Source organism: Protopterus annectens, chromosome 1.part1, assembly GCF_019279795.1.
Source record: "Protopterus annectens isolate FY-2018-M chromosome 1.part1, PAN1.0, whole genome shotgun sequence".
In the NCBI taxonomy this organism is placed as follows: domain Eukaryota; kingdom Metazoa; phylum Chordata; order Ceratodontiformes; family Protopteridae; genus Protopterus; species Protopterus annectens.
In genome coordinates, this window is record NC_056726.1 from 1,416,433 (window position 1) to 1,434,230 (window position 17,798).

The 17,798-nt window shown below is 43.6% G+C and overlaps 1 protein-coding gene across 3 annotated transcripts in view; it reads right to left on the bottom strand.

The window, feature by feature from the left end:
• KIDINS220 (kinase D interacting substrate 220) overlaps positions 1–17,798 on the bottom strand; it is a 2,951,961-nt gene that overhangs the window by 1,002,210 nt on the left and 1,931,953 nt on the right. For all 3 annotated transcript variants that reach the window (XM_044073258.1, XM_044073248.1, XM_044073241.1), the window contains exon 19: positions 2,210–2,453. In XM_044073258.1, the coding sequence (XP_043929193.1) occupies positions 2,210–2,453 (244 nt within the window). The remainder of the gene's footprint in view (positions 1–2,209; positions 2,454–17,798) is intronic.

Genomic DNA, 17,798 nt, shown 5'->3' on the forward strand with positions numbered 1-17,798 from the left:
ACTTCAGCATGTGAAACTGGCAATTCAATGCCCTGATAGCCAGTGCTGAGGTAGCTCTGAAAATTCTCTGAGTCTCTTTTTGGACTGAGGATAGTCTTGGCATTCCCAATGGAAATGCAAGTATGCAAGGTTTCACCAAAAGAGAAATCCTCTGGAGGGGAGGCAGAGGGAATGGATTCTTCTGCATCTGAATCCTCATAGGCTGATAAGGGTCATCGGACTCCTGGTCTGTAGAATCTGAAGGCAACTGAATTCTTTGGCTCTTGGCAGGGGAAGACTGGCTTCCCCTAATTAGCATTATAAGGTCTTCAGCCATTCTAAGCATTTGGTTTTGTGGCATGGGGGCCTGAGCATGCACTTTAGTCGTCGGTTTTCTAGGCGTAGTGCATACTCTGGGCCTAAGAAACTCGGTAGTTTTGGCTAAAAAAGAAGTCATCGGTTTGATTCAAACATTGATAGGTCAGAAAACACCCTCAGAAGCTGGTGCCTGCACAGCAGCTCCAGACCCATCCAAGGTAGAGACATCCACTGGTTCCATAGTCGAAGAAGCAAATCGCGGCATTCCGGACTCCAAATGGGTCTCAGCAGAGGCCTGCGAATCCACAGAAGCTGGCATCAGTGGCTGCAAAGGCGCCTCACAGAGTACCGGCGGACTGGCGACTAGCTTAACGGAAGCGTTGTCAGCATTTTTGGACCTATGCGGTCTGTCTCTGTCTTTATCCTTACTTTTTTTGGAAGATCGGTAGTCGGATGGCTTAACGAAGCCATTTCGGAATACGGAGATCGAGAGCGAAAGAATTTAGCAACAAAAATAGCCCGACAATGAATGGTTTTGGGGTTAAACAAGACACAAAACTGACAGCGAGGGACGTCGTGGTCTGGGCCTAAACAGGTGATGCAGTAAGAATGAAAATCTCTGTGAGGCATTTGCTTTCCACAGGCAAAACAATTGTTAACTTTTTCTGACATCAGTTAGAGCAAGAAAAAAGGATCCCCAATGGGGTACTTAGCTTTAGAAGACTTCAGGATTATCAACTCGAAAATGAAAATTTCAGGTAGCAGCCGACTGGCACTTGCGAACTGCTTCTGCTTCGGGCTCCTCCTCGGCAAGAAAGAATGGGGTAATGGTGTCGGCTGCCTGTTTTTATACCCCTGATGACCTGATGTCATGGAAGAAGCGACAGCATCCGATGCAGAAATACTAAGACTCTGGTATTCGGGCCGACTGAGGGCTACCTGCAGGCAGATAACCCTAGTGTGATTACTGCAACAGTGAAACACAAAGAACATCTGGTGTTCTTCAAGTACTTACAAAAATCAATGAAACAGAAAAACATACCTGAAGACTGAAAGTATCAGCTCTTCTTAAAATCCAAGGTATGCACTGAAATCAGTCACTCTGGGCTGCTGATCTATCTAGTGCATACCTTGCTTATGTTCATTATCAGCTTTATCCTAACAGGACACATCATAATCCTAGTTCAGAATAACAATGCATTTTTCTCTCCTCATTTTTCCACAATCGGCAGCAGCTTTTGTGGGGTCCCACACAGTCAAGGATGATTAAGGCCCCCCCCCTACAACCACAGATGTTGCAGGTACCTAAACCTGACTATGTTGTTAGTTTTTGTGGAGAGAATGTCCATCACTAGAATTTAATTAAACTAGGGGAACTACGTTAGTATTAAAATATTTAATGGAATTGTGAAGCCTGTTGCTTTATAAAAACACTGTTACTATAACCAGAGATATCTTTAAGTTTTAAAGGAGATATAAATAATAGTTATTAATACCCACTTGGTTTGACAGACATGTTACAAAATATCAAGATAAGACAACTTGTTGTGGTTGGAGCCCCCCCCCCTCAGGACCAGGGGCCTCCCAGTGACTCAGTGACTGCAGAGATTGCTGGTGCCTAAAACTATGAAAAACAACATAGGAAAGATAATCCAGTCTTAAATCTTGTACTTTGCATCGACATCCTGCAAGCCTATACTTGTGTGTGTGTGTATGTGTGTATGTCTCTCTCTCTCTGTATGTGTATATGTATGTGTATATATATATATATATGTATATATATATATATATATATATATATATATATATATATATATATATATATATATACACCTCACAAATTATTTTTACTGCCACTTCTACAGCATTAACTATAGTTTCAGTGTAACAATTTCTCACAAAGTACACTTACTTGCACTTTCCGAAAACCCAACATCGCCATTAGCTGCTGCTGCCGCACTTATTTTCTTAGCACTGCTAAATCCACGACTGTTGAGGAAAACAGGTAAGTGGACTATGTTGCGCATATAATCATGACCATTTATATTAGAATCTCTCAAAACAGTGTTCAGGTTTTGGTTGATAGCTTTTATAATGATGTGTGGATCACTGGCAAATATTGCAATGAAAGGGCCTTTAGAAAAAAGGATCCGAACCTATGGATAAAACAAAAAGAAAATATGCAAATAAGCATTCTAATGATTATGAAGGAAAATGGAGAAACTGCATTTACAGCCTTCTCTTCCTGAAAGACATCATAATCTTGCCTTTAATCCCTAGAAATATGTATAACTTCAAATATTTTCTTCAGGACTAATACAATACATCTGCTGAGCTGAAAATAAACATTTTCAATGGGTACTAGCACTACTACTTCAGACATCTGCTGAGCTGAAAATAAACATATTTTCAATGGGTACTAGCACTACTACTTCAGAACTGGCAACTTGGCACGTAAAAATCTACTGCCAATCATTAGCGGACCAGAGCTCTGCTGTGGCGACCCCTAACCGGGAAAAGCCGAAAGACACAACAACTAGCACTACTACTCTGAGGAAAAAAAATACATGCACAACCTTAAAAAATGTGTGTATATTACAAGGTATACTAAAATGCATCAGTCTGAAAAGCTTTATGGAGCATGGAAGTCTGATAATTGTGATTCAATCAGCAGTTTTATCACACTTAGTTTCAGGCTATGTACCGACGACACATTCACTTAATGGCTTTACTGTACTGCAGCTCAGACCACAGTTTTCAGACACAATAAAATGTAATTTGCTAATGTCAGGTTACTTCGGCAGGCCACAGATTACTTAAATTTCCAAGTTTTATGTTCACACTGCATGTATGGTACATAGTACTCTTACTCTCTCTTCTTTATATACTGTATACATAAATGTACAATTGCCTTGCTCGTGCTACTGTCACTTTAACCATCTAGGACTCCACTGGGTCTATTGTTTTTTCACTGCAGTTTAGATTTGTCAACCCATTCAATGATTTTCTCTGTGTATTTTTTTTCCCTTTCTTTTTTTTTTAACTACTTCCTGGCCTTGGTGAAGCTAAAAGGATCACCTGACCTGTTTACTTGCCTAGTTAACAAAAATATACAAGAATAAATAAGTGCACATGTAAAAGACACTTTGTATTTATAAATCTGTTCAAACCACTGGGGCCAAGAGCATTCCCTTTTGATTTTACTACTAAAAACGCGTGACCCTGCAATTGGATGATATGGGAGTAACCATGCACCAACACTTTGTAACAAAATGCCACTAGAGAACAAGATGCTATAGTATAAGAGGCGTTTCTTGGTGACATGAATACTCATAAGACTTGTAAAAGAAACTTAGCTAAGAAAGAAATCCAAAGGTTATATACTCTGATACAAAAACACTCTCTGAACAAACAAAAGTAGAATTCAGCCATGAGTATAGATATGATAACATTAATTTTAATCCATGGCATAAAATGAATTCTACACCTCCAATTATTTTATCTTTTTTCTTTTTTTATTCAGCAATCAGTACAATTCTCAACTATGTTGAGAATCAGCAATAGGTTCATAGGTTGGTACTGAGCTATCTGCCCGAAGGCATATATTAGCCCAGCCACGTTGTGCGGTATTCACCGTTCATTTAGTAGTTCCCTAGACCATTTGTACTAGCAGCTAGTACCCTTGGCCCCTGCCTAGTAGTGCTGTTGGTGTGATCCCCGGTGTGAACTTTCTGTTACCCATCCACTCATCAAGGTTCCTCTTGAAGAGTGATAGTGAGGGGCATTGTCTTATGTAGATCGGGACCCTGTTCCATAGTAAGGGAAGTCTCTGCGAAGGGAATCTATCCCGCCAGCATGTTCTATTCATTGTTGTGTTGAGGTTTATATCCCTAGAGCATGTAGCTCGAGTAGATTTGGTTTTGCTAAGATAGAACATGTTCAACAATTCTGGGTTGGACATGGCTCTGTACGTTAGACAGAGATCGCCTCTGAGAAAGCTGTATGCAACAGTCTTAGCTTTTTCAATCGTGCTGCATAGGGCAACTGTTTGAGGCCAGTAATTCTCTTGGTTAGGTACCTCTGTGGTCTCTCCAGCTGCTGGAGATGTCTAGCCGGGTACATTCCAATTGGTGCATTGTATTCAATAATGGGTCTGATGAGGGAAGAGTAGAGGGGCACCATTACATCCTTAGATCTTGATGCGAACCCTTTCATGATCAGATGGGTCACATACAAGGATTTTCTAACCACTTTGGCAACATGGTTATCAAAGAAAAGCTGGCTCTCTATTTGGGTCCCTAGATCCCTTATTTCTTCTTCAGATTTCAAGGGATTACCTCCTATGTTGTAGTTTGCGGGTACTCTGTTTTTTCCAAAGGGGATTACTACGCATTTTTTTGCATTTAGCATGAGACCATGGCTTTGACACCATGCATCAGTCTCATTTAGGCCCCTCTGGAGGATCTCCATGTCGGCCGGAGACTCTATTATAGCACCCAGTTTGCAGTCGTCCACAAACTTAGTCAGCCACAGCCCTTCCGTGCTTGCCTGTACTTCTGAGAAGTATATGCCAAACAGGAGGGGCCCCAGGACAGAGCACTGAGGCACACCACTCATTACTGGTCTGAATTCGGACATAGATCCTGCTACTCTTACTTTATGGGATCTGTCTGAGAGCCAGTTTGCGATCCATCTTGTGACGTAAGGGTTTATGCCCAGGCTGGTGAGCTTTTCAATAATACCCGAATGGGGAATGGTGTCAAATGCTTTAGCAAGGTCAAGGTAAGCCGTGTGTACCTCCTTTCCCTTATCTATAGCCTGAGTAGCTGTCTCAAAGAAATCCACCAGGTTCAGGAGGCATGATCTGCCCTTGATGAAGCCGAACTGTGTGGGGTCCAGTGACTGGAGGTTCCCAATCTCTCCATTTATGAGTTCCATAATGATTCACTCCATAGCCTTACAGATCAGACTGGTCAGGCTTATTGGTCGGTAGTTCCCAGGGTCAGTTGTGGCCCCACCCTTGTGTAGCGGGACCACTGTTGCCGTGCGCCATTCTCTGGGCACATATCCTGTGGAGAGGCTGAGACTGAACAAGGTATTAAGATGCGGGGTTAATTCCTTTTGGAGCTCGCGTATGACACAGCCTGGGACACCATCTGGTCCCATGGAGGTAGTGTTTTTAGCTTTAGATAGAGCCTTGTTAACCAACGTATCAGTAATAATTGGACTTGCACAATCCCCTGGAATGGTAATAGGCCCTGTAGGTGGTGAGGGGGGGGGGATTTGCACTGAACCTGTCAGCCAAGATGTTGGCAATGTCAGAAGGGTCAGTGTATTTTGTACTAGCTCAGAACAGACCTGAGCGTTGCCATTTAGGTTTCTGACGTAGCCATAGAAGGCCTTATGGTTATCCTTGGCATCCTTGGCAACTTTCTTTTCAAAATTAGCTTTAGTTGACTTGATGAGGGCCCTCAATTTCTTACTAATGCTGATCAGGGATGATTTTTCTACTTGAGATTTGGCCTTTTTTTGTATAAGTCTCCTCCTTTTATTGTAAAGTTTGCTTATGGCCGGGGTCCACCAGACTGGTTTCTTCTTGCTTGAGGAAGGAGTCTTGGTTTTATTTGGGATAGCACGGTCCATGCAATCCTGAAGATGCATATAGAGTGCCTTGCTGCAGGATTCCGCATCCTGGATATCATTATCCTTCTGCAAGGGAATAGTGAAGCTTTCCACTTCGGATGCAAGTTGAAGTTTACTTTGGAAAGGTTTTTGACTATGGTTTCTTTGACTGGGGGAGGTGGAGGGGTGTGGATGTCCGGAGTTATCAGTTTGTGGTCGGATCTGACCAAGGAGGGAGTGATAACGGGTGTGGTACAGTGGGCACCCATATTTGTGATGATTAAATCCAATATGTTGTCCCCTCTAGTGGGGGAACATACTAGTTGTTCAAGGGCATTTGAATTTATAAATTCTATGAATCACTGAGCATAGGAGTTGGAACACTGGTAGTTCGCCCAGTCTATACCAGGGTAGTTGAAATCACCCAAGATTATGGTGTTGGGTAGGACCTTTATATTTTCCAATGTCTCAAGGAATGCAGAGTGAGCATCTTGGGACATGGTGGGCGATCTATATCCGGCTACGACTTGAAATGTGGTTTTGCCTGCTGATAGTTGCGCATGGATGATCTCTGGGGCATCATGCTGCGCTACTAACCTGGAGATATGGGTATCCTTGATGAATATGGATACACCTCTGCCCTTTGTACTGCAATCCAGTAACTGAGGCCGGAAGGTATGATATGAACTGTAACCTGGCAGTGCTGGGGTGCTCTCCTGTGCCTTGAACCAGGTTTCCGTCACTGCACAAACATTGATTTTCTCCATGCTGAGGAGAGCCTCGAGTGTGTGCATTTTGAGTTTGAGACTTCTGGCATTGAGTAGCATTACCTTTTAGTTATGTACTTACCATAACTTTGGATGTATGGGATCCATCTCGCCTACATTCATGACAGATGGGTTTGGAGCCGATCCATCGGCTCCGACTCGGCAACTTATATACTAGCACGAAGTCTCTCATTGGCTGGGCTATACCCTATCCCAGGATGCACTACACCTGCTTCCCCAGATCTCGTTTGCCGCTTTACAAGCTGGACGTGGTCTCGACTTGGCTGGAGCTAAGTGTTTTATCTTTACCTTTATTGGTCTTTGACCTTGGGGTTTTTTGTCAGATATTAACCAAACAGCTGTTTTAACAGCTTCTTTATTCTATTTGTGAGAGTTTGAGTGCTGAGTGTCGTCTAGTACTTGTTCTTTTTTTGTCGGGCAAGGCCCGTTTTAGTTAGAGGGCCCTTGCCCTATCCTTGTGTATTTTTAGTTAAAAGGCTTTATTTTTCTTTTAATTTAATTCCCTTGTGGTTCTTTGTGCTTTCGGGCCAAGCCCGTTTAAATTAGAGGGCTTTGGCCTTGGTATTTTTTGTCAGTTGTTTGTGAGGTAAATTTCTTCTAAGTGCTTACGCCAGTGAGCCTCGCGCTTTTCAGTTGGCGCTATTTGTCTTTATAGTGCTTAATTTTTGTGGTGAATTCTATTTCTTAGTACCTGTACTATGTCTAAAGAACAGAAGTCAGGGTTTAAAAAATGCACTCGGTGCAGTTATAAAATGTCCATAACAAACAGCCATTCAATTTGTGTTTATTGTTTGGGGCCGAAACATTTACAAGAGACTTGCAGCATATGTCATGCCTTTTCTGCTAGAGTTCTTCAAGAACGTAAGAACAAGCTTATTTTGAAAGGGCTTATTAAACCCTCTTTTGAGGAAGCTTTGAATCCTCCTGTTGCTTCCAAAAAGAAAAGATCGTCGGCTCCGACAAGTCCGTCGGAGCCGACTTCTAAAAAGAAAAAGTTGACCTCTTCTTCCTCGGCTCCACTGACTTCGGGGCCGAGTGTTGAAGAGTCTGCCTCGATACCTCCTACTTCGGCTCCATTGTCTTCGGAGCCGCAAGTGGGAGTATCGAGAGGTGAATCACCTCCACCGGCTCCAATGGCTTCGGAGCCGGTGGAAGTGTGCAGCTCAGACTCTTCCCCCTCGGCTCCGAAGAAGGCTTCTTCGGCGCCGATGGTGGTCCACGAGTTGGTGAAGTCGGCGCCGACAGTACTGGAGCCGTACCGGAGCCGGTCCCCTTCGCCCTCGGAGCCGAGAGGAAAGTCTTCTCGAGTGTCTACCTCCTCTAAATCCTCGAGACTATCAGATTCGGACCTGGATAGGGTTTTACAGAGGCTCTTCCAGTCTCCAGTATTTGCTAAAATGGTCTCGGCTCCAGCACAGTTTGCTTCGGAGCCGATCCCCCCCCCGACACTTTTGATTCCTCCTCCAACCTCCTCTGAGTTGTTGGAGCCGGTGGTGGTGGAGCAAGGTGGAGCCATACGGTCGGAGCAGAGACCCCTATCAGGCCTTTCGGCTCCGACCATGCTTCCTACCCTGTCCTCCGGTTCAGGGTTTGGTACTGTGACCTCTACAGCCGGGCCCGAGGGGAATACTTTGGGACTAGGTGCTTCGGTGCCTAGTCTTCCTCTCGGAGCATCGGCTGCTGGAATTCCCAGTGCCATTGTGGCCTCTAGACCAGTGACTTCCTTGGATTCTGGAGGTCCGGCCTTTGAGGCCATGAGGAGCGCGCTGGCCATGCCCTTGCCGGTTCAACTAGACTCTACCTCACCGTCCCTAGATTTGGAGACTGGTGCCTCTGTTGCGTTGCAGCCCCCCGGCAGCGGGGCCCCAGGGCCTGAGGATACCCCAATCGGGGGTTCCCTTCTTCCGGGTGGTCCGTCCGAAACTGCTTCGGACGAACCCCCACGGAAGAAATTGTGTAAGAGGAAACACGTAGACTCCCAAGATGAGTCTATTACATCGGATACTGACCTCGATGACGCTGAAGGGTCCCCAAATCATCTTCGGATGATATCTCCTTCTCAGATATCTTGGAGATTCTGAGACAGAGAGGTGACTGGCAAGCCAAAACCCCTTCAACTGAGGAGTCAGTCTTCCTCAAGGCCTTTGGGGCCCAGCCCTCCGCCTCCTGGGTGTCTCCGCCCTTCGATGAACTCCTTGATTTGATTTCTCGAAGGGTGTGGGAACACCCTGATTCTGTGGAACCGGTGCCTGCGAGGCCCAATAAATTCTTGTCAGCTCCCCCACAGAAAGAATTTCTCACAAAGGGTGTACCGGTAGATGCTTTGGTGGTGGCTTCTGCCACACAGCAGGACGTGGCAGAGGCTTGGGCGTCTATTCATCCTCCTAATAAGGATTCTAGGAGTATGGATAGGTACGGGAAGCGTACCCTGTCCTCAGCGGCCTTTTCCTTACGGTCGTTGAATTATTTATGTCATTTTACAAGGCTCCAAAGGGATCTTCTCAAAGAGCTAAATGACTCCCTTGTTGGTAATCTACCTGAAGCGCTGGCCTCGACTGTTGGCGCACAGATGACTACTCTTTGTTCTATTGTTAACTCGTCCATGAGGCTCATCTCGTATGCGGCCGAAGGGGCGAGTAGAGCAGCGGGAACAGGCGTTGCCCTTAGGAGACATGCCTGGTTACGCTTGTGTTCGTTTACGGAGGCCTTCAAGTCTTCCTTCGCCGACGCCCCCTTTGATGGGTCATCTTTGTTTGGACCCAAGGTGAAGGACACGCTAACTTGGTGCGAGCAGGAGGGCAAGACTTTGACTGCCGTTGGGGCCCGTTATTCCGCTCCTTCCAGGCCTTATCCCAAGGCTGGGAGAGGAGGGAAAATGTGGTTTAAAAAATCCCAAAAGTCTTTCTCTACTCCACCCAGTGATTCCCCCTCCAGAGGCAGGGGGGGGGGGGTTTGGAAGACGCCGCCCCAGAGGTGGCAGAGGCCCCCGTAACTCTGGAGACCGCGATTCCTTTCGTGGTTCTTCATACAACCAGCGTTCCTGAGTGGTTGCCCGACTGTGCAACTCCGGAGCCAGTCGGGGGTCGCTTTGCGGCGCATCCACAAGCTTGGGAATCCATTACAAGCGATCAGTGGGTGCTTCGCATTATTACTGGAGGATATATCATCCCTTTCAGCAAACCCCCCCTTTCTTTAAGGGAAATCCCGGACGTGCCACCCAGTCAGCGGGATCAGGCAGCATTAGAAATTTCAAAGCTGCTAGAAAAAAGAGCCATCCAGCCTGTCCCCACCGACCAGATCGGATCAGGAACTTACTCAAAATTATTTTTGGTGCCAAAAAAGACAGGGGACTTCAGGCCCATTTTGGACCTCAGTGCATTGAATCGTTTCGTCAAGAAGTCCAAATTCCGAATGGTCACTCTTCAATCTATTCTTCCCTTGCTGGAAAAAGATGCATGGATGTGCTCAGTAGATCTCCAGGACGCTTACTATCATATTCCCATAGCTCAAGAGTCCAGGAGACATTTACGCTTCGCCGAGCCAGTCATTTCCAATTCCGAGCACTGCCCTTTGGTCTCACCACAGCCCCCAGGGTGTTCACCAAGTGTCTGGCAGTGGTTACTGCTCACATGCGAATTCTACAATGGCTACTGTCGGTTCAATGGTCTTATCAGGAACTGCCCTTGAACCACTTAATTATAATCACGGAAAGTTGCCGTAGAGATCTGCGTTGGTGGCTCCTACAGTCGAATCTCGACCAAGGGCGATCCTTTGTTCCTCAACACCCCTTTGCCACTGTGACCACGGACGCCTCCCAGGTAGGGTGGGGGGGTCATTACCTGGACAGGTCGGTCCAAGGCACATGGCAGATCCAGGAAACACATTTGCATATCAATGTCCTGGAGATGAGAGCGGTACTATTGGTACTCCAAGCTCTCCATCACGCTCTCCTGCAGGGCCCAATTGCGATCCTATCCGACAATATGTCGGTAGTATGGTACATAAACAAGCAAGGGGGTACCAGGTCTTACCCACTATGCAGAGAAGCCATGAGACTTTGGCACTGGGCGGTAGCTACCAACCGCTTTCTAATGGCAACGCACATACCGGGGAAGTCCAATGTGATTGCGGACAGATTAAGCAGGACCATTCTCTTGCCCCACGAGTGGTCCCTCAATCAGAGTATAGCTGCGAAAATCTTCGACAGATGGGGTCTTCCTTGCTGCGACCTGTTTGCCAGCCCCCACAATGCGAAATGCAGAGAGTTCTTCACACTGTTCCCATCCAAGGGACAGATTCCCAGGGACGCTCTGACTCACGTTTGGCTCCCCGGTCTTCTCTACGCCTTCCCTCCGTTCCCCCTCCTACCGAGGGTGATACAGAAGGCCATTTACATGGAAAGCGAGATGATTCTGATTGCCCCGCACTGGCCTCGTCAAGTTTGGTTCCCTTTCCTACAGAGGCATGCGATAGAAGGTCCATGGTTTCTGGAGCCGGTGCCAGACCTGTTGACTCATCAGTCAGGACGGCTTCATCCGTCTCTCAGGTCCCTGAAGTTGGCAGCATGGTTACTCCACTTCCATCCTTAGTCCGAGATAATGCTCTCTCGCCGGATGTGGTCCACATTCTGTCTTCTTCTCATAAACCTTCCACTATCAAACTTTATTCCAGTAAATGGAAAAGGTTTGCCTTCTGGGCTCAAGAATGGGGTATAGATCCTCTCACTGCTCCAGTATCGGAGGTTCTGAATTTTCTGGCCTTCCTGTTTCAGTCGGGCTCTTCAGTTTCTACCATTAAGGTTCAGCTAGCGGCAATCTCTAATTTTCATGCTTCATTTGAACCTTCACTGATGTCTCACAAACTTTGTAAGGCGTTCCTTAAAGGGGCTTGGCTCCTTAGGCCTCCTTTATCTCATCCTGTTCCTCCTTGGGATTTGAATATGGTTCTTGCTGCCCTAACTGCCCGTCCTTTCGAACCAGCGGCTACTTCTGATTTAAAATTTCTGTCTTGGAAAACGGCCTTTTTAGTAGCCATAACATCTGCTAGGTGAGTTTCAGAACTTCAAGCTCTTTGTTCTGATCCTCCCTATTTGATTTTTCACAAACATAGAGTTTCATTGAAATTGAACCCTGCATTTATTCCAAAGGTGGCCTCTTCTTTCTGTTTGCAACAAACCATAGAACTCCCTGTGTTTTTCCCAGAATTCTCTAGTAACACAGAATATACATTGCATCAATTGGACGTACATAGACAGTTACGTTTTTATTTGAATAGAACCGCTCAAACGCGAAAATCAAATCAATTGTTCGTTTCTTTTGCAGCGAACAAATTGGGTCAACCAGTATCAAAAGCCTCCATATCAAAATGGATTAAAGATTGTATCACTTTTGTGTATTCACAGGCCAATAAAGACCTTCCCTTTCCAGTCAAGGCTCATTCTACCAGGGCAATGGCTACTTCGGTAGCTTTTCACTCCAAGTTATCCATTGATGATATTTGTGCTGCGGCAACCTGGACTTCTCCGCACACTTTTATTTCTCATTACAAATTGGATGTGGTTTCTCGAGGCAGAGCTTCCTTTGGTTCCACGGTTCTCAGGTTCTGTCATGAATGTAGGCGAGATAGGATCCCATTACATCCTTAGTTTTTGGTTACCTGTGCTGGTTACGGTGGTTGCTTTGTCCTTTGAGCCTTGCCTAAAAAAGGCACTATGGGGATGGCAAGAGCCTTGGCCAGTATTTGAAAACCTAGGTGTGACAGGTGCAACCCATCGCTGGCAAAACAGCGAGGCTTGTCTATCATGTCATCCCAGGCAGACAGACACTGGATCCCCTTAGAATGACACCAGAAGCTTAGCCAATTGTTGAAATTGATCATTTTGTCTTTGTATTGTGGTATCATTCTAGGTGAAGGTAGTATGCTACTCAAGGTCAGGGTCATACCAGCTTGGGCTACATGATCAGAGAGCTCCTCAATGTCTCTTTTCATGTAGTCCAGGGAGGTAAGTCTTAGATCATTCACACCAACATGTACAATGACATCGTCATACTTGTACTTGTTCTGGAGTGACCTAAGTGCTTGTGTTATGTGGCGGATCCGAGCACTCGACAGGCAGCTGACAGTAACCTTCTCAATGTATTGCTTATCTTGCACGTACATTTAAAGATGGGGTTTGTATACTAAAGGTACAATAATGTGGCAAGGACATGTTGTTACACTGGAAGCTGTGAAAACATTAGAATATACAAGTAGTTCAGAAGCACTGGGAACATGAAATACAAAAAAATTACTGAAACTGAAGAAGTAATTATGTCAGGTCATCCAACAGCAAGCAGTTAAGAAAGCAAAAACAAGAAAAACAGATACTACAGCTGAAAAAAAAAACCCAAAAGGGTCATTACCAATTGAAATGGCAATAGCTATCAACTCTAGTGTTCTGTATACCTAGCTCCGTGGCACACAGGGCTGGAGCCCTGACTGAGACCCACAAGCACCACATTTAATTAGTAGCTTGGGCAATGTGGGACTAAGGCCCAGTGGGTGTGAGGTGGGACTGAGCAGATTGTGTCAGCTGGACCATCTCAGGGACCAGAGGAGGACTAGAGCAGGGTGTACTTCCCTGATACATCCCCTATGGCTGAACAACTGGTAGTGCCCAGGGTGACACAGGTATGCTTTCTGTAAGAGGGGAAGGCTTTAGCTGAGTCAAATGTGGCACCAAGGACAATTACACCATGAGCCCACTGCATGCCTTCCCTTGGATGCTATGTGCATGCGAAGGATGGGAAATGTGGGTAGGGCAAAACAAAAAAGCCATGGTGGATGCCAGGATGATGGCCTCTTAAAGTGTCTAGCTCTGTGGTAATGAACAGGACTGGAGGCAGCTCTCACCTAGTGGGAAAAACGGTTCATTTGGGGGAGGGGAGCTGATGGGCAGGAACTGAAGACACTAAAAAAATAGTGTCCTGTACACTTAGAGATATATATACATTTACAAAACAAGGACACCAGAAAATTGTAATAGAAGTAACAACTGGGCTAATACAATAAACAACTTCAAAATACACTTAATATGTTACCAGTTTAGGTAACCCCATATGAAATACAAAAGGGTGCAGTTCTAGATGCACTACAAGTGCTGAGAACACCACTTTTGGCAAATATCAAAGACTAAAACAATGATTACATGAGCTTTTAACTATAAATCATAAAAGGGTCTTATTCCTGTTGTACTTAAAAAAAAATAAACTTCAGGAGAAGTTAAAAAAAAGTGAAAGAAAAACACTGTATTATGTATTCTAAACTCAGAATATGTTTTTTTTAAATATATCACATAAGAAGATATATCAAATGTAAGTACAAGCATAACCTCATTTTACACTTAGAAAATGAATGTTTTTTTTTTAAACACCAAGCTAATGTAATGTGATTGCAATAAAATTAAAGAACATGCATTTGTACCACTGGTTGGATATTATAAAAGACCAATACAGTCCATAAACCAGATAATGTTTTCAGTTAATATCTCATGCAGACTGCCCCTGAGCTGGCCAGTTCACACATCACCAGTGAGCAATGAAACTGCTTGAAAATTAAGAAATAACAAAGAAGATTTTAAAGCTGAACTTCTAATGTGCTACAAAAGTATGTAACTGGCCAACTTACAAAAGCTAAGGCTGGAAGGTGTAGAGTCCAGGTAACAGGAGATAGTTTAAGGATATTGGGCAATTGCTAAGAAGGGTTCCCTCACATTCAAGCTGATATGGTAAGCATGTCATTTATTTCTTATCCTAGGGGATACTTCCTTAGTGGGTCAACAGCTGGAATTAATCCTAAGCAATACAGTTTCTATGAGGGTAAAATAAGCCAGACGACAGGAAAAAGGCTATGAATCAAACAAAGTGTCCTAATTACAGACGTATAAAAAGGAGATCTCACTCCTAGATTAGCACTCAAGATAGTAAAATTTGGTAAGGGTGTGAATCCGTGAATAAGTAGCCACTGCAGAAATCTCTGCAATGGAAACAGTTTGAAGCAAGTACTGAAAACAGTCACACCACTAGTATGACAGCCTCCAATGGCAGCATTTTCAAATAGGTGATAAACTGTTTAATGGAACAGGTAATGTAGTTGGTAAAACCACATGGAAAGGGACTGTTTGGTAATTGTATGTCCTTCACTATTGGAAGCAATTATATTCCATATTCCAGAATTCATGCACTCATTTAGGGTAAAATGTTAGCTAAGACTGCACATGCCAAGGTGAGGACTCTCCAGTTTTCCACATAGGTAAAGTCATAGAGATGAATGGAATAGTTCAGAGGTAACTTAGAATCCACTTACTAGAGTAATGTGGGCTGGTAAAGAGAGATATGCCATCCATATGAAAAATGAGATAATGGTTCCCTACATCCCGACATCTTTCCGAGTCAAGATCCTTACAACCTTAGATAAATGGTAATGAAAGGACAGTTCATTTTCAACACAGGATTCTGGATCCCCAACTAAGGGATCAGTTTTCAGGGGTGTGTTGTCAATGTGACAGTTACAACAGCAGCCATGCTTGCAGAAGGATTTGATTATAAACTTTTTGGTGTTAAGTTTTAGTCCCTTATTTTGACATCGGCAATTCGTTTGGGAAAGGCCCTCTTGGAGAATCTTGGTGTCCTCTGGGAAGTTTACGATGGCACCAGTCATTTGCAGACTTGGTTAGCCACAAATCCTTAACATTAGGTATGACCTTCAAAAAGTAAAGGTCAAAGAGAAGCAGCCAAAGGTCACAACCCTGGGGTACACAGCTGATAATAGCTCTTTTAGAAGAGTTAAGAGTCACCCACTCTAACTTCCTGGATTCTATTTGTAAGACAATTTGCTCCTCAATGAATTACATAGGGATTGAAATTTAGCTTGGAAAATTTAGTTACAACACCTGAGTGTGGGATGATGCTGAATGCCTTTATGAGGTCTACATAAGCAGTATGCACTGTTTTGCCCTCATCCATTGCTTCAGCAACTTTTTCAAAGTCGTCAACCAGATTAAGCAGACAGGACCTGTCCTTGACAAATCCAAAATACATTACAATGAGAATCTGTAGGTTTAAGGAGGTAAGTCCTATGTTTAGGATAAGGAACTGGGTGGAAGCTTTTGGGTTACAGTTAGGTGTTGGCAGGGATAGGAAATTCATTAGGATTGGGCCAGTAGTAGTTAGGGCACTTCCCAATTTGAGCAAGTGTTTCATGAGCTACTAGTGTGAGTACATGTAACAGACTCCTAAGCCTACCTCCTACTCCCACAACTAGTCTTCTTCCTTAGACTTGTCTTATTTCAATACCAATTTAAGCAACTCTTTCTCATGTCTATACTCTACACATTTCTTCTTTAACAGACACTTTATCTCCTCCTCATCACACTAAACTATACCAGTTTCCATACACTGTACATTTATGTACTAATACTGTAAAGCTACTTTTTTCAGTATTGACACTACAAATTTACACTACTTTGTACAAAGCTAGTTTCTCAATTTCAACATATATTGTACTGCTTATGTAATGTTCTCATTCTGTGCACATTAATTTTGTTATTTGTCTACAATGTTCTCATTCTATGTATGTTAATTCTGTTGTTTGTTTAGACTGGGCTGAACCTGTAAATAAGCCTAAAGTGACCAGTGTTCAATACCAGTTGTTAAAATAAATAAATATATACTTGGAATCTGATAATCTAGACATCCATGTCAAGAGAATCTTATACCGGTCACTGCTCTGACAGCCCTAGTTAAGCTTTATATTACCACCCAATGGACTTTTTTGAATGAACGTTTTGCCCTGAAGTTTGCTGCTTATGTCTTAAAAATGTGTCAATATTTAAAACCTTCTAATAACGTTTGGAAAAATAGTAAGACTCATGATGTGGAAGTTGCCCTATGATATTGGTGAATTCTTCAGGACTTCGATCATCATTTTTTATAGTGGGTCACTTTGATGGAATTGATGTTGCTTTTCTTAATAGCTACAGTCAAGTTGCTCACAGAGACTAACATTTTCATGACTGTCATATTAATGTGGTTACTCATAGAGCATAATTATTGCGAATGTTATACTAAGCATATTCCTTTTGACAGCTGCCTACATTGTTACGGTTTTGTATTTTATTGTCATTGCATTTTCCTAAAAGTTAGATTTTGTTTTCATTTTTAAAATACTGTCCATTTTCATTCTTCCTCAACTGTTGGGTTTGGATCTAAACCTCAGATCCAGCTAAGCCATTACTAAAGCTTATGGTAACCAAAGAGCTCTCTAGCTTTTCCTTTACCCATAATGCACTAACCTCTAACATACCCCAGATCTTGTTTCCTGATTTTATCTGAAGTAGTATCTACCAATATGCATATATAAAGATACATAAAAATGTATATGTCCTACAGAGGGAACTATATCTGGAGTACAAGCTAAAAGGACAGTGGTGTCCTTAGAATGTCTCGCTCTTCCAAAAGTTTGTTCAAATAAGGGATGGGGGTTGGTGGGAGGGAAGTTGAGGAAGAATGAAAATGGACAACACAGATGAAACATTATTGTGAGTACATAATTTCTTTATCTGATTTTGTCAATTTTTATTCTATCCTCAAGTTTTGGGACAGAGTCCCCAGCTACCTAAGACCCTGGGTTGACTCTAAGGAAGGATATTCCTGAGCACAGTTGAGCCAAAAGCTGCTATACCCCCTTGAGACCAGATCTAATTCGTAATGAGTGATAATGGTATGAGGATTCGCCCAGGCTGCAGCTGCACATATGTTGTCCATGGAAGCTCTGGACAGAAAGACTGAAGAAGTTGCCATATACTGTAATATACAGTGCATTAGCCCACTAGGCCACTCATGAAACAAACAAGTGGTTTGCCTTTCTGATTTCTTTTGTCCTACGTAAATAAATGCATAAATGTCTGTAAACAAATAAATGCAACACACATTCACCTTTGCTTGTAAATTTAGGAAAGAATACTTACAAACTAATGGCATGACTGATACTGGATTCTGACACCACTTTGGGAAGGAAAGACGCACTGGTTCATAATGTAACTCTATCCTTATG